Below are 27,305 nucleotides of genomic sequence, written 5' to 3' on the forward strand. Positions count from 1 at the left end.
GCAGGCCCTATTTGTTGCTTACCCCACTTTCATGTCCCCACAGTCTCCTCTTCTTTAGCAGAAATCTGATTTTACTCAAATTTTACTCTGTGAGGAAGGTAATCCCATCCCCACATCAAAGGTGAATCATGAGTAATTTAAGCCTATAGTGGTTGTCTCATTTAGTTTGTTAGTTGTTAGTTGAGATGTGGGCTGGTGACTTAGATCTGACTAAGGAAACATGAAGCAAAATTTTCTTAGGACCTTCTAAGTGAGACTTTCATATCTCATAGGAAGCACTTGATAAAGATCATTTCTTCTTCCTCTGGAGTTTAATGTTCTGCATGTGATGGCTGGAATTGTAGCAGCCATCGTGCAATATGAGGAGAGCTAATCTCAGGACAATATACTGACATACTAGGAGAGCAGAGCAAAATGGAACAAAAATATGGAATGAATTCTACAGTCTCCATGCCCAAGGACTTCTGTTTTGAAAGAGAATATATTTTCATTTTATTTATTTATTTCTAAGAGAATACAGGGATATTGCAGGTTTCGTTTTAGACCACTGCAATAAAGTGAGTGAAGCAATAAAGTGAATCACAATAATTTTTTGGTTTCCCAGTATCAAAGTTATGTTTACCATATGGAGTATAGTATATGTACAATAGCTATGTCTTTAAAAACAAAGTCCAGTTCAGTTCAGTCACTCAGTTGTGTCCAACTCTTTGCGATCCCACGGACTGGAGCACGCCAGGCCTTCCTGTCCATCACCACCTCCCAGAGCTTACTCAAACCCATGTCCATCATGTCAGTGATGTCATCCAATCATCTCATCCTCTGTTGTCCCCTTCTCCTCCCACCTTCAATCTTTCCCAGCATCAGAGTCTTTTCCAATGAGTCAGTTCTTCGAATCACGTGGCCAAAGTATTGGAGTTTCAGCTTCAGCATCAGTCCTTCCAATGAATATTCAGAACTGATTTCCTTTAGGATGGACTGGTTGGATCTCCTTGCAGTCCAAGGGACTCTCAAGAGTCTTCTCCAGCACCACAGTTCAAAAGCATCAAATCTTCGGAGCTCAGCTTTCTTTATAGTCCAACTCTCACATACATATATGACTACTGAAAAAATGGTATCTTTGACTAAACAGATCTTTGTTGGCAAAGTAATGTCTCTGCTTTTTAATATGCTATCTAGGTTGCTCATAACTTCTCTTCCAAGGAGCAAGTGTCTTTTAATTTCATGGCTGCAGTCACCATCTGCAGTGATTTCAGATACTTTATTGTTTAAAAATGCTATCATCTGTCTGAGTGTTCATGAGTTGTAGTAGTAACATCAAAGATCGTGGATCACCATAAAAATAGAATAATAATAAAAAAAGTTTGAAATATTGCGAGAATTACCAAAGTGTGACATAGAGACACAGAGTGAACAAATGCTGTTGGAAAATGGCACCAACAGACTTGCTGGGTACAGAGTTGCCACAAACCTCCAATTTGTGAAGGAAAAAAGCAGTATCTGTGAAGCACAATAAAGTAAACACAACAAAATGAGGTGTGACTGTATATTTTTCTTGCTGTTTGAATTGGGCTGGGTGTTCTGTTACCTGCCAGCAAAAGTGTCCTTACTGATATATGGAGATATGCCATAAAGCGATCCTGAAAATTCTTTAGTCAAGTTCAACCCAGTTGTTGTTAGAGGCTGCAGCTCCTCAGTTTTCCTGCTTTGTCTTTTTAAGCCCAGTGGGCATGAGGGGGCAACATTAACAGTTGGTGAATTTTGCATGATGCGTTCTCTTTGCGTATCACCCGGGCATTGCACATGTACTCATGAATGTGAAAAATGCCCAAGAAGCCAACTCTGTGTAGACAAATCAAGCTGGGAGAGCTAGAAAGTTCTTTATTGGTAGCTACCAACAAGAATTTGGTAGGATATTTTGAGAAAGGGAAAATGACTGAGTTGAGACTATACAGTTTCTAGAGATATCAAAGCATAGCTTCCCAGCTGGCTCAACATTAAAGAATCTGCCAGCAATGCTGGAGACACAGGAGATGCAGGTTCTATCTTTGTGTCGGAAAGAGCCCTTGGAGAAGGAAATGGCACCCCATTCCAGTAAGAAGGAAATGGCAACCCACTCTAGTATTCCTGCCTGGAGAATCCTATGGACAGAGGAGCTTGGTGGGCTATAGTCCATAGGGTTGCAAAGTGGCAGACATGACTGAAGTGACTGAGCTTGCACGCACCAAGGACATAGCTTAAATGTCATGCTGTCTGTGAAACCTTCCCTGAGTCCCCAAGGCCAAGTTCATCACTCCTTCTCCCTGTTCCATATCCTTGACAGGGCTCTTGCCACAGATTGTCAAAGCACGTGGTGCCCATGGTTGGTTCGCTTGGCTAGACTGTGAGTTCATACAGGACAGGGGACTAATTGTAATCTTTGTTGTATTCACCCATTTGACAATGATTTATTCTGTATCTACTATGTGCCAGGCATTGAGTTGTACTGAAGATAGAGTAGTAAGGAAAAGCAGAGGCACTCCTACAGCCGTGGAATTTAGACTCTAGTCCAAGGCAGACCATCAGATCATCACAATAATCAATTAACTTCTTGCCAATAATCAAATGAATGGCACTCAGGAATTATCTGTTGAAATCAGTCACAAAATTTTCAATATTCCACAGGATCTCTTACTTCCTGGAGGCTTGCCTAGGGTCATATTATGAGGGAAAGTCTCCCAGCGACTAGCAAGATTCAGCCACAGTATGCAAGCTCTTTTCAAGCCTCTACTTGCTTGCGCTTGCTAATGTCTCATTGACAAAAGCAAGCTGCATGGCCAGGCCCAAGGTCTCTGTGGGAGGATGTTATACTCCTCATGGATACAGGCTGGTGGGATTGGTTAGGAGCAGTTACTGTCCAAATCTGCCACACTATTTTTAAAGTGTTGGTTTTGTTATGAAAACCTTGAACAATGATCATTTGAATCCAAGGATAAGGTTCTTGCTACAAATTCATACTCCCAAATTTGATTCAGACATTTTAAACACGAAAAACAGATGGTGTGGTTCACAATGAACAGTGGATCTTAGGCTTTGGTCTTAAAGTTTTTACATGGTGTTTTGATGTGAGAGGAATATTGGCAACCAAGCATGTCTGGTCACCTAGTCTTTGTATTATTTACAATGAGGGTAGTCTTCCCTTGTGAAGACTGTAATGAAAATATTAGACTCTTCTCCCCGCCAGTAATCAGGGAAAACCATTTTAAACTGAATGGTTGGCCCATACCAGCAGTACCTGCTATATATTATTAAATGTACAGTGTACCAATACTTCTTCTCTATTGCATTATAACAAATGAATTTTTAAATTAGGTTCAGAGTCTAAATTCTAACTAAAAATAACATAGGACAGATTTAAAGAAATAAAGCTTAACTTGAGGGAGACTTTCACATCTTAAAAGTTGATGTAAAGTGTCTGCATATTTTATCTGAAGAAGCCTGTGATTAAGAGAAAATGTGTTGTAGATCTGAAAAGAAAGTGAAAGTCACTCAGCCATGTCTGACTTTTTGCGACCCCATGGACGAACGGTGAATTAAACTATGTGTGTGGGTCCAGTGGAAAGATTATCTACCCCAAGGCTTCTACAAAATTACATATTCTGGTTCAAAAGTTAATGTATAAAATCACCTGAATTGATTAATAATTGTAATGGAACAACTCCAGATCTAGAACAAATTTGAGGACCCTGAGTTCTTCTCTGCTCTTAACTGGAAAATCCACAACTCTGATACCCAGGATTTTGTTTAATAAAGACTTTTGGATCACTGAATACATAGCATAGAAGGAAGTGCCAGAAATGGCTAGAATTGGTCCAGATTTACTACTGCAGTACCACGTACAGTGCTCTTGAGGTCAACAAAACATATGAGGCATATCCACACACATGTATACACACTCAGGAAGATGAGAGTCAAATAAGATTGACATAACCATATTGGGTTTCTCTATTTCATTTTGATAATAAAAACCATGGACAAGGTTTGAGGGACTCTAAGAAGAGTGGTCAGAGGTTTCAAACACAAGTGCAGTAGGCCTACCATATATATGTGGAAGCAAGTCCAGGTCCTGGGCAAACGATTTGAAATATTCCTTCAGGATGGTTTATCCTCTAAAACTTTTGCATCCTCCCCATGGCATGTAGACTTCATTTCTCATTCCTGAGAAACATATGAGTATTCCACACTCATGAGCTAGACTGAGGTTTGAAGTTTAGAATTTGTAACATACCATAGCAATGAGATACCCAGATTATGGACAGGTATTCTGTGATTTGCATCCTGACCAGAGAAAGGAGCATAAAGAATGTCACAGAATTAGAACTGAATGTGCCATTTCCTAATTTGTATATTTTCTTCAGTTCAGTTCAGTTGCTCAGTCATGTCTGACTCTTTGCGACCGCACGAACTGCAGCACACCAGGCCTCCCTGTCCATCACCACCTCTCAAAGCTTACTTAAACTCATGTCCATTGAGTCGGTGATGCCATCCAACCGTCTCATCCTCTGTCATCCCCTTCTCCTCCCACCTTCAATCTTTCCCAGCATCAGGGTCTTTTCCAGTGAGTCAGTTCTTTGAATCATGTGGCCGAAGTATTGGAGTTTCAGCTTCAGCATCAGTCCTTCCAATGAATATTCAGGACTGATATCCTTTAGAATGGACTGGTTGGATCTCCTTGCTGTCCAAGGGACTCTCAAGAGTCTTCTTCAACACCAGAGTTCAAAAGCATCAACTCTTCGGTGCTCAGCTTTCTTTATAGTCCAACTCTGACATCCATATATGACTACTGGAAAAATGATAGCTTTGACTAGATGTATCTTTGTTGGCAAAGTAATGTCTCTGCTTTTTAATATGCTGTTTAGGTTGGTTATAACTTTCTTCCAAGGAGCAAGTGTCTTTTAATTTCATGGCTGCAGTCACCATCTGCAGTGATTTTGGAGACCAAAAAAATAAAGTATATTTTCTTGGCATTTGTCAATTTGAAATTTGAAAATGTTCATCAGATCAGATCAGTCACTCAGTCGTGTTGACTCTTTGCGACCCCACCAATCGCAGCATGCCAGGCCTCCCTGTCCATCACCAACTCCCGGACTTCACTCAGACTCACGTCCATCGAGTCAGTGACGCCATCCAGCCATCTCATCCTCTGTCGTCCCCTTCTCCTCCTGCCCCCAATCCCTCCCAACATCAGAGTCTTTTCCAATGAGTCAACTCTTCGCATGAGGTGGCCAAAGTACTGGAGTTTCAGCTTTAGCATCATTCGTTCCAAACAACACCCAGGACTGATCTCCTTTAGGATGGACTGGTTGGATCTCCTTGCAGTCCAAGAGACTCTCAAGAGTCTTCTCCAACACCACAGTTCAAAAGGATCAATTCTTCGGCGCTCAGCCTTCTTCACAGTCCAACTCTCACATCCATATGTGACCACAGGAAAAAGCATAGCCTTGACTAGACAGACCTTTGTTGGCAAAGTAATGTCTCTGCTTTTCAATATGCTATCTAGGTTGGTCATAACTTTCCTTCCAAGGAGTAAGCGTCTTTTAATTTCATGGCTGCAGTCACCATCTGCAGTGATTTTGGAGCCCAGAAAAATAAAGTCTGATGCTGTTTCCACTGTTTCCCCATCTATTTCCCAGGTTCATAGTATTGATAATATTCACCCAAGGTCACTTGAAATTTGAGTTTTTAGTCAAACTGGAAGTCATTTTTTTCTGAAGCATACTTCAAAGTTCAGCTATGATGGTTTAATCATCACTTTCAAAAATTAATTCTGGATCCTTGGGGGAAATTGCTTCTTTGTATAGATGTCATTACAGTGTGCAGGGTATTACATTCCTAGAAATAGTGTAATGATGTTGTACATGATGAAGATGATGACACTAGATAGACCAGAGTAGAATATTTGGGGCACAGGACGCCATTCAGATAACCTTCTGAGCATCTGTAGGTATTGCATATCCTTGCCTTAACATCATGGGAAGTGAACAGAAGGAACCTTGAAATCACTGGGTTCAGTGCCTCCAGTTTATCCATGAGGAAAATTTGTCCTAGAGATGTTGATCAAGGTCCCATGTTCAGAGTCATTCAACTAGTTTGGCCAAGGGGAAAATCAGTTTCCTGACTTTCAGTCCAGGGGACTTTCTTCACTTCACCATACCTTTTCTTACATAATATAGCAAATAAAAGTGTTTCAGGGAATTCCCTGGTAATCCAGTGGTTAAGACTCTGCACTTCTAATGCGAGGGGACTGGGTTTGATCCTTGACTGAGGAACTAAGATCCTGCAAGCCACAGAGTGTGGCCTAAAAAACAAAAGAATGTTTCAAAATATGAGTGTAAAGAAAAAAATTAATAAATTTCCCTTACAGTTTTAGGGAACAACCAAAATAGCATCCTCTAAATGATAAAAATGATAAAATGGGCTTCCTTGGAGGCTCAGATGGTAAAGAATCCACCTGCAATGTGGGAGACCCAAGTTCAGTCCTTGGTTTGGGAAGATCCCCTGCAGGAGGGCATGGCAACCCACTCCAGTATTCTTGCCTGGAGAATCCCCATGGAGAGAGGAACCTGGTGGGCTACAGTCCATGGGGTCGCAAAGAGTCAGACATGACTGAGCGACTAAGCACAAATGATAAAAATGACAATATTGGTTCTAAAACAACAGTATTTTCATCCCAACAGTTTGTGCATTTAATAGACAGATATTTATTAATAATCCACATGCACAAACCAGGTAGACCTAGTCTATTAGAGGAATAAAACAGATGGATTTGTAAAGATGGATTTGTACAGCTATATTTGTCTTTCTGTAGATAGCATTAGACATGGAACTATCTCAAGTAGGAGCAGGGGGAAAGGAGAAAGCATAAAGTTCAGATTTGGCAAGGTTTCTGGAAGAAGATCGGTTATGAATAATTAGATGATACAAAGATGTGATTTGAGAGTTGGGGGTAGAAAGAGTTTTCCACACGAAAGGCAGCAGTGAGGGAAAAGGGAGTTCTTTAGCGGGTCCTGTATGTTTCCTCCTCTAGAATGGAGGGAACGGGCCCAGGGATTGGAGAGTCGATGGCGATTAGGAAACAGATGCATCTGTTAGAAGACCTAGAATGGCTTGATGGGCAAAAGCCGGCGAGACTCACTGCTGAGTTCTGGACGGCACTATTGGAAGGCTGAGCCCCGTACAGACTTTGGTGTTTGGTGATGGTCTTAAAAAGCAAAAAACAAAGGAGAACTGAAATGGTTAAAACTGTAGAAGGGAGAAGAAAACATAAGAAGAGCATAAAGGAAAATTTATTACATGACAAGCCCAAATAAGAATGGGACATATACAGAAACGCCAGAGGTTCCAGAAGAGAACTGTGAGTGCCCACAGAGCTGGAATTCATGAGCAGCACAAATTACTGGAACTTTTTTAACCTATTTCTTTGATGAATATATATGGTAAACTGCTGCTGTGCTGTGCTCAGCCACTCAGTCGTGTCCAAATCTTTGCAACCGAGGGACTGTAGCCCTCCAGGCTCCTCTGTCCAGGGGATTCTCCAGGCAAGAATACTGGAGCAAGTCGTTATGTCCTTCTCCAGGAGATCTTCCTGATCCAAGGATCGAACCCGTGTCATTTTCATCCCCTGCATTGGCAGGCAGCTTCTTTATTACCACTAGTGCCACCTGGGAAACCCCATATTTGACAAGGAAGAATGTTAAAATCTTGTGTTAATTTCTAAGGCATTTCCAAGCGATATCTTGATTACAATATGGATTGAAATTAATCATTTAGTAACTTCAGATGAGAGTATCATTTACTGGGTTATAACCCAGCTCTAACCCTGGATATTCTTTGGAAGGACTGCCACCTGATGCAAAGAGCTGACTCTTTGGAAAAGACCCTGATGCTGGAAAATACTGAGGACAGGAGGAGAAGCGGGAGACAGAGGATGAGATGGTTGGATGGCATCACCGACTCAATGGACATGAGTTTGAGCAAACTCCAGGAGATAGTGAAGGACAGGGAAGCCTGGCATGCTGCCATCCATGGGGTTGCAAAGAGTCAGACACAACTGAGTGACTGAACAACAAGGACGACAACCCCTCTTTCAGATGAGGACACTGAGGCCCCAAGATGCAAGGGCACTAGTTCCTGGCACTGCAGTTTCCTAGGAAATTTTCAGGTGGGGATTCACAGAATGGATTTGAACTGTCATATCCTGTGGACAGTGAGCACCACACCTGTCGCTGAGATCTAGCCTCACGAAACCATGGCTGTGGCTCTTCCCCTCATTGGTGTGAGGAACCATGGAATGGAGGTGCTGAAAAATCACAAAGTGACTTTTATTCCTCAAAGAAAATCACTTCGTCTTTAGCATAATATGGATACTAAGGGTCTAATGCTTTGATGGTGTGTAGTATGAATCTCTGGAAACAGTGTCAGACTTTATTTTTTTGGGCTTCAAAACCACTGCAGATGGTGACTGCAGCCATGAAATTAAAAGACGCTTACTCCTTGGAAGGGAAGTTAGGACCAACCTAGATAGCATATTAAAAAGCAGAGACATTACTTTGCCAACAAAGGTTCGTCTAGTCAAGGCTATGGTTTTTCCAGTGGTCATGTATGGATGTGAGAGTTGGACTGTGAAGAAAGCTGAGCGCCGAAGAATTGATGCTTTTGAACTGTGGTGTTGGAGAAGACTCTTGAGAGTCCCTTGGACTGCAAGGAGATCCAACCAGTCCGTTCTGAAGGAGATCAGCCCTGGGATTTCTTTGGAAGGAATGATGCTAAAGCTGAAACTCCAGTACTTTGGCCACCTCATGTGAAGAGTTGACTCATTGGAAAAGACTCTGATGCTGGGAGGGATTGGGGGCAGGATGAGAAGGGGACAACAGAGGATGGGATGGCTGAGTGGCATCACCAACTCCATGGACGTGAGTCTGAGTGAACTCCGGGAGATGGTGATGGACAGGGAGGCCTGGCGTGCTGTGATTCATGGGGTTGCAAAGAGTCAGAGATGACTGAGTGACTGAACTGAACTGAACTGAACTGAGTATGAATTTCAGTCAACCTACACATTCAGTTGGGCTTCCCTGGTAGCTCAGTGGTAAAGAATCTACCTGCAATTCAGGAGATCCACGTTCGATCCCTGGGTCAACATGATCCCCTGGAGAAAGAAATGACAACCCACTCCAGTATTCTTGCCTGGGAAATCCTGTGGACAGAGGAGCCTGACGGGCTACTGTCCACAGGGTCACAAGGAGTCAGACATGACTTAACAACTATGCACGCACATTCAGTTAACCAGCACCTGCGTACTTGCATGCTAAGTCGCTAAAATTGTATCTGACTCTGCAACACTATGGACTGTAGCCTGCCAGGCTCCTCTGTCCATGGAATTCTCCAGGCAAGAATACTGGAGTGGGTTGCTATCCCCTCCTCCGGGGGATCTTCCCATTCCAGGGATTGAACTCACATCTCTTAAGTCTCCTGCATTGGCAGGCAAACTCTTTATTTCCAGCACCACTTGGGAAGCCCTTTAACCACCACATTTGTTCTCTAATCATTCTAGGGGGTGGACCCTTACTGTAGTGTGAGCAGATCTGTCGGGTTAGTCATGACTTTGAACTATGGATGAGAGGACAGCAGCACTCCGGGGAGTCCATGACAGTGCCTTTCACCCAGACTCTTCTCCGGTATCATGCAGGCAACCTTCTCCCCCATCATAATCCCTCATAATGCTGTTCGGAACCAGCCAACAGCTTAACATGGAAGGCTAGGAGTCTACTACAGTAGTGGTTCTTCTAAACGGACCTAGAGGTGGCAGGGCCGCAGAGAACCTCTCTAGAGCCAGCCTCCCGACCCTCATCATCCTAGACTTTCTGTTTCAGTTAGTTTCAGAGTCGGGTCCAGAAATCCGGAGTTTTAGAAGTTTCATAGGTAATTTAAATATATAGCCATTCAGGAACTACAGCTTGTAACATACTATATTAAATATCGTTTTGCAAAGACTTGAAAGCAGGATTGATGTTCATTCTTCCGACAAGACCGGTCCCCAGAGAAACCTATAATCATGGACTATGAAAAATCTAGGTCCAGACCAAGTTTGCTTTTTACCTAGAAAGGCTTCTTTCTCTGCCCCATTTCAAACCTGGGGGAAGTTATTGAATTGTGGATGTCATCTGGTGGTAGTTACTGTTGTGCTCAGGATTTTGGAAAGACTTCTGTTTATTTGGCACACTGCACACAAGCCTGTCAGGCCCTGGGGATTTGTGGCATTTGCAGAACTTACAAGGCAGGCAACATAAAAATATATAAGTCACTGAGTGAAATATTTGGGAGCTCCCTTCACTTTTACAAATTGGCCATAAAATAGAAACCACAGACATAACATTCGTATAACCATGGTTGCCAAGAATGAAGAATCACTTGGGGTGCGGGAGGGAGAGGGCGGGTTTTTGTTGTGTGCTTCTTTGTAGGATGCACAAAGAAAGAGTAAGTATCAAAAATTTGTGTGCAAATGATAATAGGGACATTAAAGTTGAAATAACTAACAATTGGCAAATATCTGTTGAGGAAAAATGGGGATTTTGATCTAAAGAGGGCTTTAGACATCTTTTCACAGTCGTTAAGTTTACCATTTGAGGGTATTCGCTTGTCTTGATAGACATTTTAAGTGCATTTAGGATTTTATATACATTTCACTGTGACGTATTGCTTCCTGTTTTTTCCTTTCCTAGTGAAGTGGGTCACAATATCTGAGGCAGCTGTGACTGCTTACAGTAGATTAGGGGAAGGAATACAGGGAAAACTACATCCTTCTCTTCCCCTCCCGTTAGCTGCTCTGACACTCCGGACTTACATTAGCTTATAAAATGCATCCTGAGGAAGGAGCAAGAGAGGCCAGTCAACTCCTGTCAGTTCCAGCTGAGCATCTGGGGACATAAGTAATGGATGAGTAATGCCCGATGATTCTGGTTGTGAGAGTAGACTGTTGAACAATAGCATTTAATGAGATTGGACACATTCAAGACATGACAAAAAGAAATAGCATCTCTGTTGCAGAAGCCAAACTAAAGGTCATTTTCACCTTTTGATGTTTTATTATATTAAATAGAGTGTCATTTTGGGGTCAGGTTAGCTGCAAGCTGGGTTTTAGTTGTTACATGGTACTTTTTTAGCTTTGTGACCTTGAACACACCAAATGATCTCTCCGGCCTTGGTTACGCATCTAAAAATACTCCTAATATCCATCTCACAGGGTACTTGAGTGGGTGAAAAGTCAAGATAAAGCTCTAGTCAAGTCAAACACAGATTGGGCTGTGGGTGGGGATGAAAGAGACTAGTGGTACAGGGTGGGGAGGGAGTTGGAAGGGGATGAATTAATCCACATTGTCTCTAGACTTCAAACTCTGTCATTGTGTGAATCTGTGATCTATGAGAAAGAGAAGAGCACACAGGAAAGTCGCTTAGGTACTATTAATGATGCTTAAATTATTTGAAAATTTAAATTCCTAGAGAAATGTACACTAGAGTGAAGACAGTTATGCTATTTGATTCACTATTGTTAACAAAGATTAAAAAAATTTATATGGCACAGAGCCTGCACTTGGGGGTCAGGGTCAGCCCTCCATAAAAATCTGTCCTGTTTTTTTACCATCATTTCAGAAAGTACACATCAGAAAAGATGACAAAGTTGGTAAAACAGACTTCAGGAGCACATTTATAGTTCTACTAAAAACAAGGATGAGCAGCAACTCATTGCCATTGTTAATTTTAACACCTATCCCAAACCCCCAAATCAACTCATTGATCTGGCCTGACTAAATCTGCCAGTTTCCAGTGAATTCCATAGGTTTTTATAAAGGATTTAAAAGTCCCACCCTAAATTTGAGAAAGGTTATTATTTGTGATGGTGTATTATATGTTGTGGCTCAGACAATAAAGAATCTGCCTGTAATGCAGGATACCCAGGTTTGTTCAATCCCTGGGAGGGGAAGATCCTCTGGAGGAGGGCATGCCAATCCACTCCAATATTCATGCTTGGAGAATTCCATGGACAGAGGAGCCTGGCAGGCTATGGTCCATTGTGTCGCAAAGAGTCGGACACAACTGAAGTGACTTAGCACACACTCACTGTGTTGATTAACCAAGAAATTCAGGAGAAATTATTTCCACCTCAGGTTTCTAAGTGCCTCTGTTCTTCATCTAAAATTTCTAAGATACATTTTATACTCTTAGAATAAAGTACTTAATATGTTGTAACTCACACCTTCTAGGCCACCAGTTGACTAAATTGTTGTTCTGTGCTGTCCTAGGAGACAAGGAAAAATGTATTCATCCAATTCTTGAACAGTTTAATTCCCCCAAAGAAATTAAAAGTTGTGTTTATTTTGGCAGCTTTGTCACAACCACAGTCTATCTCCCAGCCTGGTTATTACAGAAAATCCAACTTACACATACTAGTAGTGCAATTCCACTAAATGTGAAGCCCAGTTCAACCTCCCTGGATCACAGTCTCATGAATAAGAACTAAATGATTCGTCCGAATATCTGAACTTCTACAATTATTTCCAGAGGGTAGACTTTTGAGGTACTCACTGATTGAACCGTAAATGAAAGGACCTATTATATTGATGGTCTTTTTTACCCTGATGATTTTATTAGCATTTGGTCAGAAAGATCAGCTGTATTGGAAGATTGTCCTGGTCTCACTGTTAAGTGGAATCATTGTGTTAATGTTAAACAGTACATTAAGCCCCTCAGAGCTGCCAAGAACCAATGGATGTCTATTGAGACACTATGTATCCAAGGCATTTTCTAGGCACCATGAGGACATGTAGATCACAGCATCCATTCCCATCACTTCATGGCAAATAGATGGGGAGACAATGGAAACAGTGAGAGACTTTCTTTGCTTGGGCTCCAGATGGTGACTGCTGCCATGAAATTAAAAGATGCTCGCTCCTTTGAAGAAAAGTTATGACCAACCTAGATAGCATACTAAAAAAGCAGAGACATTACTCTGCTAACAAAGGTTCATCTAGTCAAAGCTATGTTTTTGCCAGTAGTCATAGATTGGAGAAGGAAATGGCAACCCACTCCAGTATTCTTGCCTGGAGAACCCCATGGACAGAGGAGCTTGGTGGGCTACAGTCCATGGGGTCACAAAGAGTTGGATACGACTGAGCGACTAACACACACACATCAGGGCACATAATAGAAGATATTATGACTGACCCTAAGGAAACAAAGTATTGCTCATTTAAAAAATATATATGTGAAGAATTATATCAAAATGGTATATGACTGGTTGCTACGTAAGTGATATTAGTATTATATTTTACTCCAATGACAATTAGCCTTGAAGCTCCAAATTTACAAAATGCTGCTCTGCCTATAAAACATTTTAAGAAAATTAAACGTGTAATTACAAAGGCAAAAATTCAAATTGCATACCATAGCCAAGTTTGGGGTATATTTAGATATGTTGTACTATACTCTTTAACTTTGGGCCTTTTATGGCCTTCTGTTATGGATATGTGCTGAATGATGGAATCTTTTGGTTATTTTATTTGTCAATTACTGTTGAATGCCCAGCATTCAATATGGAAATAATATCTTTATTGGGGATTTAAATATTTAATCAGATACTTTTATAATTGCTTCTTAGTCTATCAGAATTTTTATAACTTGGCAATTAGAAAAGAAAAAGAAATAAAAGGCATCCATACTGCAAAGGAAGAAGTAAAACTATCTCTGTTTGCAGATGTCATGATCAAATATATTGAAAATCCTAAAGAATCCACACAAAGAAACTATTAAAGCTAATAAAATGAGTTCAGCAGGGTTGGAGGATACAAGATCAATATACAAAAATCAGTTGTATTTCTACCAGTGAGCAGCCAATCCAAAAATTAAATTAAAAAGCAGTTCCATTTATAATGGTGGTTTATTTACTAAGTTGTGTCCAACTCTTGTGATCCCATGGATTATGGCCCGCCAGGCTCCTCTGTCCATGGGATTTTTCAGGCAAGAATACTGGAGTGGCCTTGCTAAAAACTAGCAAGGGGGCACTTTTTCAGTCCCCTTCTGATGTCTATGTCAGAAGCTTTCTCCTATCTCTTTTATAAAACTTTATTATACACACACACACAAAGAATACTGGAGTGGGTTGCCATTTCCTTCTCCAGGAGATCTTTCTGACTCAGGGATCAAACTCAGATCTCCTGCACTTCAGACAGATTATTTACCACTAAGCTACCAGGGAACACCATTTAAAATAGCATCAAAAAATAAATAAGAGAATTATAAGGCTTGTACACTGAAAATTGAAAAACATCAATGAAACAAATTAAAGGAAAATCCAGTAAGCGGAAAGACTTCTATGTTCATGTATTGGAAGGCTTAATATTTTAAAATGGCAGTAGTCCCTCTATTGATCTATTGATTCAACACAGTCCCTGTCAAAATCTCAACAGCCTTTTTTGCAGAAATTGACAAGCTGATCCTAAAATTCATAAGGAAATGCAAGGGACCCAGAATAGCCAAAACAATCTTGTTAAAGAAGAAAACAGTTGCAGGGATTCACCCTTCCTGATTTCAAAACTTAGAATGAAGAAATGGTAACCCAAATTCTGTGGTTCTGGCATAGGATGAACATATAGATCAATGGAACAGGACTGACAGTCCAGAAATAAAACTGTAGTTTTATGGTTAGGGGGTTTTCAGTAAGGATGCCAAACAATTATATAGAGAATGGAAAAAAAAGTCTTTTCAAAAAAATGCTGCTGAGGCAGATGGATATTCACATGCAAAGGAATGAAGTCAGATCACTAGCTCACATCATACACAGAATTAACTCAAAATGAATCAAAGACCTGAATATTAGCACTAAAACTATGAAACCTCTAAGAGAAAACACAGGTGTATATCTTTGTGACTTTGGGTTAGACAATGGTTTCTTAGATATGATACTGAAAGCGAAGCAACCAAAGAAAAACTAGATAAATTGGATTCCATTAAGATTACAATCTCAGGCTTTGACATTTCAAGAAAGTGAAAAGACAGTCCATAGAATGGGAGAATATACTTGCAAATTAAGAAAAAATATAGAACTTTTAAAACTCTATGGATAGTGCATAGGATCCTACCTACTGTACAGGAAACTCTGCTCAGTGTTATGTGGCAGCCTGGATGCGAAAGGGCGTTTGGGGGAGAATGGTTACATGTATATGAATGACTGAGTCCCTTTGCTGTCCACCTGAAATTACCACAACAGTGTTAACAGGTTATACTCCAATATAAAATAAAATGTTAAAAAAAAATGAAATCTGAAAAAAAAAACAGTGAAAAGATTAAATAACCAATTTTAAAATGGGCAGTGTTTGAATAGACATTTGTCCAAAGAAAATGTACAAATGGCCAATAAATACATAAAATATGCTCAACGTCATTAGTCATCAGGGAAATGCAAATCAAAACCACAATGAGATACCACTTCACACCCATTAGGATGGCTATAATAATAATAATAAAAACAAGCAATAACAAGTGTTAGCAAGGATGTGGAGAAATTGAAACTCTCATGCTTTGCTGGTGGGAATATAAAGTGGTGCAGCTGTATTAAAAACAGTTTGGCAGTTCTTCAAAAAATTAAGCATAGAGTTACCATATGATCCAGCGTTTCTACTCTGAGGATTTACCCAAGATGAATCAAAAACAGATGTATACACAAAGACATATAGACAAATGTTCACAGCATATTTACTCATAGTAGGCAAAAGGTGGAAACGATCCAATGTCCATCAACTGATAAATATATAAACAAAATATGGCCTATCCATACAAGCCATGTAAAGAGATGAAATACCAATTCATACTACAACACTGATGAACCTTAAAAACATTATGCTCAGTGAAAGAAGCCAGACACAAAAGGCCGCATGTCCTGTGATTCCATTTATATGAGATTTTTGGAAAGCTATAGGCAAAACCCTAGAGACAGAGAGTAGATAGTTTCAGTGAATCAAGATAATGAGGTAAATGGAAGTGAATGCTAATGGGTGTGGAGTTTCTTTTCCAGTGCTCTGGAATTAAGTACTGGTGAAGGTTCACAACTCTGTGAATATACTGAAACTCACTGAATTGAACACGTTAAAGGGTGAATTTTATTGCTTTTAAATTATGTCTCAATTTTTGAAATTACTATTATTTCTCCCAAGCACTCTACAGATTTTTCTAATACAACTTGCAAAAGAATATTTTCATTAAAGCACCTATTTATATATTTCGTTCTGAAGAAAAAGACAACAGTGACTTCACAATCAATATTCTAGACGGCATGAAATTGTACCAGTTTTAAGTGTCAGCATAGATGGAGGAGTCCAGTGTTTCTCTCATGTTACACCGTGAAGAAGAATCCCGGTTCATTGTGTCCATTCTCGTTAGCTTCGCACGGGCCCTTCTCACTTGCTGTTGTTCTTCAGTTGCTAAGCCGTGTCTGACTCTTTGCGAGTTTGACCAAATGTTTATCATTCTGCAGTTGAGGGAAGAATCCTCAGTGTTTCAACCCCACAGTCTCTCATCTGCTCTCGCTCATTCCCAGGTGCTGCCTTTCCCGAGCCAGGTGGTGTACAACAGAGTGGGCAAGTGTGGGAGTCGGACCGTCGTCCTGCTTCTGAGAATCTTGTCAGAGAAGCACGGATTCAATTTGGTCACGTCAGACATTCACAACAAAACCAGGCTTACTAAGAATGAACAAGTAAGTTGTCTTTGCTTCATTTGCACCATTAGTGGGTGCCTTCCGGAACACCCTTTCACCCCTACCAAACGAATACCAGAGTTACAATAGCATACTGTATTTTTGCCAGGGTGTGGAAGGAAATTTAAGTTGAGGGTTCTGACAGACGTCTGTAAACCAGGAAGTTCCCCTGAAGGGATACTTTTATTAAAACCAGTGAAGGATAGAGTACATGGTCATTGTCTGTTTAGCTAAAATTAGCAGTGCTTAAATCTCACATAGGTACACCACTGAGTTATAGGTAACGCTGACATCTTGGGAGCAAAAATAAGAAAACTTGATTTTAATATTTCTTCCTTTGCATTTCCTCACAAATGTCCTAAGTTTTTATGGTTATAATAAAGAGAAAACCCTCGTTGGGCCAGGAATCTGGTTGGTTGATGGGGGCACGAGCTTCCTATTATGGTAAGTTCGGGGGGTCTTGAGGTGCCAAAACAGCTCTTGGCCTATTTAGTGGTATCAAAAGAATTATCCCACCTCCTGGGAACAAATCTGCCCTAAGACGCTGACCCATATGAGGCCCATGCGGGTGGTAGTCAGGAAGCTAGGAAGACAGATTCCACTTTGTAAGCTGACACCAAAATAGGGTTGATAGTCTCCACTGAGATGCTTTGTTAGTGTAGACAACAGGCCTAGTGCTCTCATAATCATTTCACAGGGTCAAGTTTGTTAGCTTGGTCTCAAAAAGTTGCTTTGGTCCTCTTAGGTATTTAGAATGGGTGAATAGCCACCAGTATAAGTCAGGGCAGGCTTTCCTGGTGGCTCAGTGGTAAAAAATCTGCCTGCAATGCAGGCGACCTGGGTTCGATCCCTGGGTTGGGAAGATCCCCTGGAGGAGGGCGTGGCAGCCTGTTTCAGTGTTCTTGCCTGGAGAGTCCCCCTGGACAGAGGTGCCTGGTAGGCTGCAGTCCATTGGGTCCCACAGAGTTGGACACGACTGAAACGACTAAACAGCAGCAGCAGCGTTAAGTCAGGGCTCTTCAGAGAACAGTACCAGCAGGATGGAGATATGGCTATCAAAAGATAAACAGATATCAGTGTACAGATGGACAGACAGACAGGAATGGAGATGTACTATGAGGAATTGGCATATGCAATGACAGAGGCTGAGAAGTCCCACACTCTGCCATCTGCAAGTTGAAGGCCCAGTAAAGCCATTGGTGAAACTGAGCTCGAGCCCAAGTGTGAAAGCCTGAGAAGCAGGCGAGCCCATGATGTAAATCCCATGACGTAAGGGCAGGAGAATATAATATGAGATGTCTCAGTTTAGTCAGTGAAACAGGAAAAAAAAATCACTTCCTCCTTCTTCCACATTTTGTTCTACTCAGGCCTTCAAGGGATTGGATGAGGCCCACCCACGCTGGGGAGGGATATCTACTGAGTCCAACTGATTCAAATGCTCATCTCATCCAGAAGCACTCTCACAGACACACTGGGAAATACTGCTTAATCTGGGCATCCCTTGGCCAGTCAAATTGACACATGAAATTTAACCATCACACCACTCAGTGACTAGGTAAATTTAGGGAATAAACCAGGTGCATGGTTTACTAAGGTGAGACCCTAATGCTACGTGTACTTCTGTCTTACACGATCTTCACCTTTCAGGCATTCAAAACCTCACACACGCAGGGGATATGCAATAGCCTTCCTGTCTCTCTTGTCACAGGGAATGGGAGGACTGTTTTGAGAGTGTAGCGCTGCCAGCAGTACTTGCTATAATGTCTGTGTATTTACTGTCTTCCACAGTATAGAGATCAAAATGCCCATTTCTTTGAAAACTTCCACCAAGGGGTCTCTGAGTAACAAGTCTAAATAGTCATAAGCAATAAGCAAAAAAAAAAAAAAAAGTTTTGGGATTAGATAGCTCAGTTGGTAAAGAATCTGCCTGCAATGTGGGCGACCTGGGTTCCATCCCTGGGTTGGGAAGGCCCCCTGGAGAAGGGAACGGCTACCCACTCCAGTATTCTTGGGCTTGCCTTGTGACTCAGCTGGTAAAGAATCCGCCTGCAGTGTGGGCGACCTGGGTTCAATCCCTGGGTTGGGAAGATTCGCTGGAGAAGGGAACGGCTACCCACTCCAGTATCCTAGCCTGGAGAATCCCATGTGCTATACAGTCCATGGGGTCACAAAGAGTCAGACACGACTGAGTAACTTTCACTTTCACTTTTTCACTTACAAGTTCTGTGGTAGGTGCTCAATAGAAAAATTATATTTGCTGACATTTTAAGATATCACATTCTATCAGTAATTTTCATGGGGTAGGTTCTTTGATTTCCTTATCTGATTGAAGAACAAATATAATTAGGGCTGGTTATACCCTTTTTGCCTGGAAAATCCCATGGACGGAGGAGCCTGGTAGGCTGCAGTCCATGGGGTTGCTAGAGTCGGACACGACTGAGCGACTTCACTTTCACTTTTCACTTTCATGCATTGGAGAAGGAAATGGCAACCCACTCCAGTGTTCTTGCCTGGAGAATCCCAGGGATGGGGAAGCCTGGTGGGCTGTCGTCTACGGGGTCGCACAGAGTCGGACATGACTGAAGCGACTTAGCAGCAGCAGCAGCATACCCTTTTTACTCCCTGAAAGAGAGCAACTATAATAAATAGCCTATGCGATTGCAGTGTTGTTATAAATAAAAAACTTGGTTTTCTTTTGAGTCTTTCAGTCAGCTATCAGATTAGACTTAAATGTTCCTATGTATGGAAATTATGCTCAGTTCTTAAAGCCTAACAAAGTATAGTATCTGGACTTTAGTTCCCACTGCAGAAAGGTGTAAAAACTCAGAGGGAGCAAAGTAATGAGAATATTAGACCCTAAGATGTTCAGGAAGACCCTAGAAAAACAAGCACAAAATATGATATTTGAATACACTCTGGAATTTTAAACAAATCAACCTACTTTGTTTCCTGTGATGAACTGTAAAGGGAAGGACTTAGACTAAAAATGAAGAATAATTTACTAATGGTACACAAATTGTAAAGTCTTTTAGAAAGGGTTAAAGCCAAAGTTATCCTTTCCTCTAAAACAGAGGTTAGTTCTCATCTGTTTGGAATGATTGGCTTGTCTGAAAGCCAGGGAAAAGACTAGACAATCTTTTAAGGTTCTTTCCAGCCCTGTGATTCTGTGATATATTTATACAACTTCTGCCATGATCTGTGTATAATTAGTTGAAGCATTTCTGATTCCTGTGGTCAGTGTGACCTAGAATATACTTCATTACTTGGTTATTGCAGATTCCTATTAAATTATAAGGCAAGTTTTAAAAAACTTAAGGGAAAGGTATAGATCTGGTAGAAAAAGCAAACAAACAATTTTGATGTACAAACAAGCATAAGGATAGTGACAGTTGCCTCTCTGGAGCTAGCTGACCGGGCTGTGACATACAAGGGGAGCCAGGAAACGCCAGGACAAGAAACCAAGTTTGAAGTAGTTCAAAGAAGACTTGAAACCAAGTCTCAAGAATGTTGAAAGAAACTCTTTCTTTGTTACATGCATCCTTTTTCTAAAGATTCAAAGTGCATGAAACAAGTAGAGAAAAATTTTTATTTTAACCTAATATATGCAAGAAATAATCTGTGGTGTGAATAGCTCCCTTTTCTTGGTAATTTATTAAAGGAAAGGGGAGTATGTGATTTAGGGAGATGAGTTAAAATTTTATAGTCAGTGGTTCTTAACATGAAAGAGTAGAACTCTGAAAATGTAGTTCCCATGGCAACATTGTTCTCTGGAGTTAATGACAAGTCTGCTTTGGTGCAGTACGAGTTAAATGGACTCTTGTGGGCTGGCCTGGGACTCTCTCCACCATGTCGAACATTTCTTTTATGAGAAAATGTGTTCCAAGTTCCAAACTACTGACTTATAAATGAACTTTGGAAAAGTAACTGCTTATGAGACTGAAGACTGGAATCATCTGTATCATTGCATCCATACACAATGGCATCTCTCTGGGCTAGAGTCAAATTCACACATACGTTTCTCCCTGGAGGGTACCTGTCATCTCACACACACATGCACACACACGTACACACACAAACCCATTGAGCACTAGATTTTAAAAAATCTATTTCATGGAGTAAGACACTGAAGGGATTATTAAAAAGGAAAGAGCATGAAGACAGCAAATGTTACAACATCAATAAAAAGCCCATTACATCTGCCCTTATAAGAAATAGAAATGCCTTTGAAGTTAATATTTTAGAAAACTCTGCCTCCACAGAAGAACATGGACAGCTGGTGCTGGCCAAATGTTGGACCTTTTGCAGGGCATATAATGGGAACTCCGGATGACATCATTTGATTTATGCTCTAAAACCAGATTTAAATCGCTTGGGCTAGTTTAGATACTTTCTTGGAAAACAGAGATCATGTACAACCTAAAAGATAAAGAACCATTTTCCAGAAGGCAGGATGTGTGATTTCCAAAAGACTCATACCCATCTTTGTTAATGGTCTGACCCTATCTTTCAGAATGCTGCTCTGAGGATAATAAAAGCCAATATGTCAGAGGCATATCACAGACCTAAGAAGTCAAAATGATTTCATTCCTGTTGAAGAAGGGCAAAACTGTTGGCATATGAACCTAAAAGATGGAGAAAGCAAATACATTTCCAATTTTTATTTAGACTTAAGCTATGTGTGTGTTCAATCACTTAAGTCATGTCTGACTCTTTGTCACCCCATGGATTGTAGCCCCCCAGTCTCCTCTGTCCATGGGATTCTCCAGGTAAGAATACTGGAGTGGGTTGCCATTTCCTTCTCCAGGGGATCTTCCTGACCCAGGGAATGAACCAGCATCTCCTGTGTCTCCTGCTTTCCAGGTGGATTCTTTACTGCTGAGCCACCAGGGAAGTCCGTACTGAAGCTATGGAGGATTCCAAACTGAAATAGCAGCACCTGCTCTGTGCTAATTGTTTTATTTTATTATTTCATTTCTTTCGTTTGGACCTAAAACTAGACCAGTGAGTGGGTACGATTTCCTATTTTATGGATGAGAAAACTAAAACAGCCTGATGAAGTCACTTTCCAAATATAATAAAACTGACTGTCCATAGCACTTGGGCTTGAACTTGGGCCCTCCCGAATTTAGGAGCCACCCTCCTAATGCAGTGGCTATATGCTCTGGTTGCACAGCAGGATCTTTTTAAAACAAAAAAAAACACAAATGTTTATTTTTTTATATATTTTTGTCTGTGCTGGGTCTTCCTTGCTGTAGGCTTTTCTTCAGTTTTGGCAAGCAAGAGCCACTCTCTGTTTGTGGTGCGTGAGTTTCTCTTTGCAGCAGCTTCTCTTGTTGTGGCTCCCAGGATCTAGAGCACAGGCTCAGTAGTTACGGTACACGGCTTTAGCTGCTATGCGGCTTCTGGGAACTTCCTGGGTCAGGGATTGAACCTGTGTCTCCTGCATGGGCAGGTAGATTCTCTACCACTGAGTCACCAGGGCATCCCCAGCACAGCCTTATGATTATGTAGTTGCTGTATGTAGCCCTTCTTCTGGAGATTCTGGGGTAGAGTCTAGAAAAGTTTTTATTTTTTTGATCAAGCACCACAGGAGTTTCAGAGTTAAGGTTGTTGTTGTTGTTTAGTTGCTAAGTCATGTCTGACTATTTTGTGACCCCATGGATTGTAGCTGCCAAGCTCCTCTGTCTGTGGGATTTTCCAGGCAAGAATACTGGAATGGGTTGCCATTTCCTCCTCCAGGGGGTCTTCCCGATCCAGGGATTGAACTTGTGTCTTCTGCATTGGCAGGTGGATTCTTTACTACTGAGCCACCAGGGTTAAGGATCCTTGTCAAAACGGTCATATCAGCATTTCCCTAAGTGTGTTCCTGAGAAATTTAGTCTCCTAAGACATTGGGGAAAAAAATGAATATATCATGACTTAAGAAGTTTGGAAAATGCTATCTCCTTGTCCCCCTCTAGGAAAGTCACAACAATATTCACATTTTAAAGACTCTGAGAATTTTTTAAATTAAAAACAAACAAAAAAAAAGTCTGTTTAATCAGCTTTCACCTAAAGTGTCCCAGTCTGAGTTGGCCAGGGGACTCTTTATAGTGTTTGTGGCTCTCAATTGCATCCCACAGAACTCTGAGTCACAGTTCAGAGCTGGCGGACCAGCCTACACACTTCCATCAGTCATACCAGTAAAGGCTACTCTTTCACTATAAACTTCACATCTGCAGTGACTCTATTCACTAGCCATTCAAATGACTAAACTCTTGAAAAGTATTCAAAGAACAGTGGATACAGCCCCTATGTCAGTGTGTTCTAGAGTGCCGTACCCTCTTCGTCAGAAACAGAATTTCTTTATGGTGTTTTAATTTCCCTTCCTCACTGCTCTCAGCCACTGCACAGTCCATGTCTGACTGTGGCTACAAAGCATTGCAACGCTAGAAGAGAAAACCCACCGAAAGAAACCGCATTAGACTTGGAAACCATCCTGGGGCCACTGGGATTCCTCCCAGGCTTCCCTAAGGCAGAGTCACCTGGCCTGTGTTAAAGGCAAAGGTTGACTTATTCATTCTGAGGCTGGTCCCACCACTGTTTACTTGTTGTGATGAATATTCATTGAGGCCCTTCTGTTATTGCTGTAGACTGAGGATCAGACAGCATAGTAGATGCTTGTGCATCTCATTTTAATCCTTTAAGCAACATTATTAGGAAAGTATTATCACCCCCTTAAAAAGGAAAAAAACCAAATGCTCAAGAAGATATGGGAGAATAAGAATTGAAAATGAACTGGGATCAAATCCCAAAGAACCTTGAATGTTAGGCTAAGGAGATAGAACATTATTCATGGGCAGTGGGAGGTCAGTAAAAAATGGTTCTTAACCATCATGGGCATCAGAATATTCTCAGGAGCTTTTCACACATGTTTCTAGGTCCTACTATGAAATACTGAGTTATGCTCTTAATGGTGGCACCCAGGTATTTGTATCTTGTGGGGGAGCAGGAAACTCCCCAGGAGATGCTCAGGCACAATTCTAGTGAAGATTTATTGCAGGAAAGGATCTAATTATTAGAAAATTAAAGGGAATCCTCCACTAAACAAGAAAAATTCCTCTTTCACCTGCTGCTGCTGCTAAGTCACTTCAGTCGTGTTTGACTCTGTGCGACCCCATAGACGGCAGCCCACCTGAGAATCCCTTAAACCTCTGAAGACATTGTGTCAGAGGCCTGCACGTTTATCCCAGAAGACTAACTGTTGCTTGAAATGTTTTGGAAAAGTCTCCTCAGAGTGACCCTCAGGTTCCCTGACCTTAGAGTAGGAAGGATGTGTCCACAGGCATCAGAGCTGCTCCAACTGGACTTTGGAGTCAAACCAAAATTAGCTGAGTCCATCTCCATGCCACAGGGCTAAGTTCACCCAGTGCTGCAAACAAGGTCTTATCTTGGAGTACTGTAGACAAAAATCTGAGTCTGCTAGTAAAAACTCAGTGCAGAGAAAAGAGGGGGAAAGTAGGAAACCACAAGCTCTGAAAAATTAAAATGTTTTCTCCTCTGGTTCAACTTGTAGCCGCGAAGTTGATTTTCTCTGTTCAGATGCAGCCTCCTTGCCTTGGTCACATCATTACTCCCCCTGGTGGTCGTCTTCTTCATTGCAGGCATGTGTTGTACTGACTCCTTAGTGAGGAGCTGAAGGTGGGAGGGCCATCCGACCTCCTTCAAAAGGGGCTTTCTTCATGCAGGAGGAAGAGGGAGAGGTAACCAGAGCCCACAGCCATCCTCCTGGCCTCTGAGGTTAAAGGGCCAAGGAGTTCTCTTCTGAGCTACTCCTTATTTGGCTTTGATGTGTAAAAGCATGTCTTTTCTTTCATTTAAGATGTTGTGCAAAATTATGGGACATCTAGTTGTTTACGAGTGACACAAGAACTCAGATCAGAGTAGGGTCAATGCTCTGTCAGTTACGGCTGACAAGCATCTCCCAAGGAAGTCTTTTACTAACTAGCTGTGTTTATAGAACTGCAGGTAAAGGTTTTCTGCTCTGTCATCTCAGCCAGTTAGGTTGAAAGCAAAAGATTAAAAGCTACTGCCTGGCACATCCTCTACATTATAAATTCTGTTTGATTCTTGCCTCTTTTTTTTAAACTTCAGTTCTATCTCATTCTCAGATGTGCTGTGATTCAACTTCTTCTTTTAGATCCATTCCATTACAGAGTTATTTTTCATTCTTTTTATTTGTAGTATTTTAAATTCATTCCTGGCTTGTTGCACTATTTTCCCACCGAGAACTTTAAAAAATATTCTCTCTGATATTTTGATGCTTTTATTTTTATTACTTTTAATGCTTTTCCATCTGTTAGAACTTTCTTTTGATTTTTAAACCCATCACAAAAAGATAGAAAATTCATATCTTCATAAACCCTCTTTAGTCTCCAGAGTTATTTTGCTAACCGACCCCTTCCTCCCATTTTAACAGGTTATATATAGATCAAAAAGCAGTGGGAATGGTGAGGAGATTGCAGTTTAGTGATAAGCAGCAGGATTTTTGGTGTCAGGTAGACTTGGGTTTAAATCCTCACTCCACCTGGTTGTAGTGGTGAGATCGTAAGCAATCTATGCAGCTTTTCTGTGCCTCAGTTTCTTAACCCGTAAACCCTGGATGATAGTTAACTCATGGAGTCATTTAAAGATGAAATGCCAGTATGTACATAAAGAGCATCTTGATTCAGTGATAGCCTGGAAAACACTCAGAAAACGATGGTTTGTTTTGTGTTGTTACATCCTAGATGGTGAAATAGTACAACTTTTAGCTCCATGTGACACCACGGTAATGAATGCACAAATCTGTCCCAGAAAGCCTGAATTCACAGCCTTGGTGATAATTCTGTCTTCAGTGAACTGTATATTTCTTAACTCCAATAATGTTTTTCTAGAGGAGGTCTGTGCGTGCATGCTAAGTCACTTCTGTCGTGTCCAACTGTTTGCAACCCTGTGGACTATAGCCCGCCGGGCTCCTCTGTCCATGGGATTCTCTAAGCAGGATTACTGGAGTGAGGTGCCATGCCCTCCTCCGAGGGATCTTCCCCCTGCCCCCAGAGATCGAACCCACCTCTCTTGCATCTCCTGCATTGGCAGGTGGGTTCTTTACCACTAACACCACTCAGGAAGCCCCCAAAAGGGGGTACTTTATTGCATAAACAGTTATGGGTATGTATTCTATGTAGGCACCTGGGCTTGGCTTTCTGGGGGATAAATAAAACCTGGCCACCACCCTCAAGGAGCTTTCAATCTGGTTCAAAGCCAGGACACAAACCCAGCTATAACGTAACGTAAACGGAGCATGTCCTAGAAAATTCTCAGAGTGCCGCAGGAAGTTAAAGAAGACAATCATATCTCTAGCCAATGATGTTCAAAACCAAACCCATTTCCCCTCCCTTCTGGAGGCAGATTCCTTCCTCCTGCAGTGTTTCCCATCTCCACGAATGGGTACCACCACATGTTCAGACCCCAGCCAGGACTAAAAAGGAAGCTCCATTGACCATGCCCTCTCCTTCCCTTATGTTGCCAGCTGCTACAAGTCTCAGCACAGTCTCCCTCCTTAATATACCCAAATCTCTCCATCTGTTTTCACTTCCTTGAACCTCATTCCTTGTTTCTGAACCTGTTGAGCCTTAGGGTTTCCTGGCATGCTTGTTAAAATGCAGATTGATGGGCCCCACCTCCAGAGTTTCTTCTAATTCCATAGGTGTGGAGTGAGGCCTGAGATTTTGTGTTCTTATTAAACACATGTCCTGGGCTTCCCTGGAGTCTCAGTGGTAAGAATCTCCTCGCCAATGCAGAAGACACGAGTTCGATCCCTGAGTCAGAAAGATTCTCTGGGGAAGGAATGGCAACCCACTCCAGTATTCTTGCCTGGGAAAGCACACGGACAGAGGAGCCTGGTGGACTACAGTCCATCGGGTCACAAAGGAGTCAGACACGACTTAGAGACCAAACAACATAATCAGGTGTCCAGGTGATACTGATGTAGCTGGTATGGGAACCACACTGAGAAGTGATGAGTCCATGACCTCATCATTTCCTGTTGAGATTATTTCTGTCTTCCTCACTAAACTTTCTGCTTCTAATCCTTACTCTCTTTTTCACCTGACCTTAGATCTGAGAGAAGAAAAAAAATCCTTTCTGGCTGTAGATAAATGTCGGAATCCTTCATGAGACCAGCAAGACCCTCAGTTACCCAGTTCTTACCTTCCTCTCTAGTCTTGTCCACTGCTTTGCTGATTCCGTGCCTGCCCGCCTGGCAGTTTTAATAGCCAAGTCATTTTTGTGCTTTGTGCTTTGCATCTGCTGTTCACTCTGTCTGCCATGCTGAGAGTCCCTTTCTTCTCTTATTGACTCCTGTGTATCCTTGGAAACCACTGAGAAACACCTCCTTACCAAAGCATTACCTCTCCATCTGCAGGTCGGGACAGGCATCCCACCTCCATGCTTTCTATCCCATGATCGTTATCACATGATGATACCTGTCTGTTTATCCACTTCTCCC

The 27,305-nt window shown here is 41.5% G+C and overlaps 1 protein-coding gene across 2 annotated transcripts in view; it reads left to right on the forward strand.

Moving 5' to 3' along the window:
* The window catches only part of UST (uronyl 2-sulfotransferase), a 317,125-nt gene that overhangs the window by 182,763 nt on the left and 107,057 nt on the right, over nucleotides 1-27,305 (forward strand). For both annotated transcript variants that reach the window (XM_014477904.2, XM_070376839.1), the window contains exon 3: nucleotides 16,622-16,777. In XM_014477904.2, the coding sequence (XP_014333390.2) occupies nucleotides 16,622-16,777 (156 nt within the window). The remainder of the gene's footprint in view (nucleotides 1-16,621; nucleotides 16,778-27,305) is intronic.

Source organism: Bos mutus, chromosome 9 (genome assembly GCF_027580195.1).
Source record: "Bos mutus isolate GX-2022 chromosome 9, NWIPB_WYAK_1.1, whole genome shotgun sequence".
Taxonomy (NCBI): domain Eukaryota; kingdom Metazoa; phylum Chordata; class Mammalia; order Artiodactyla; family Bovidae; genus Bos; species Bos mutus.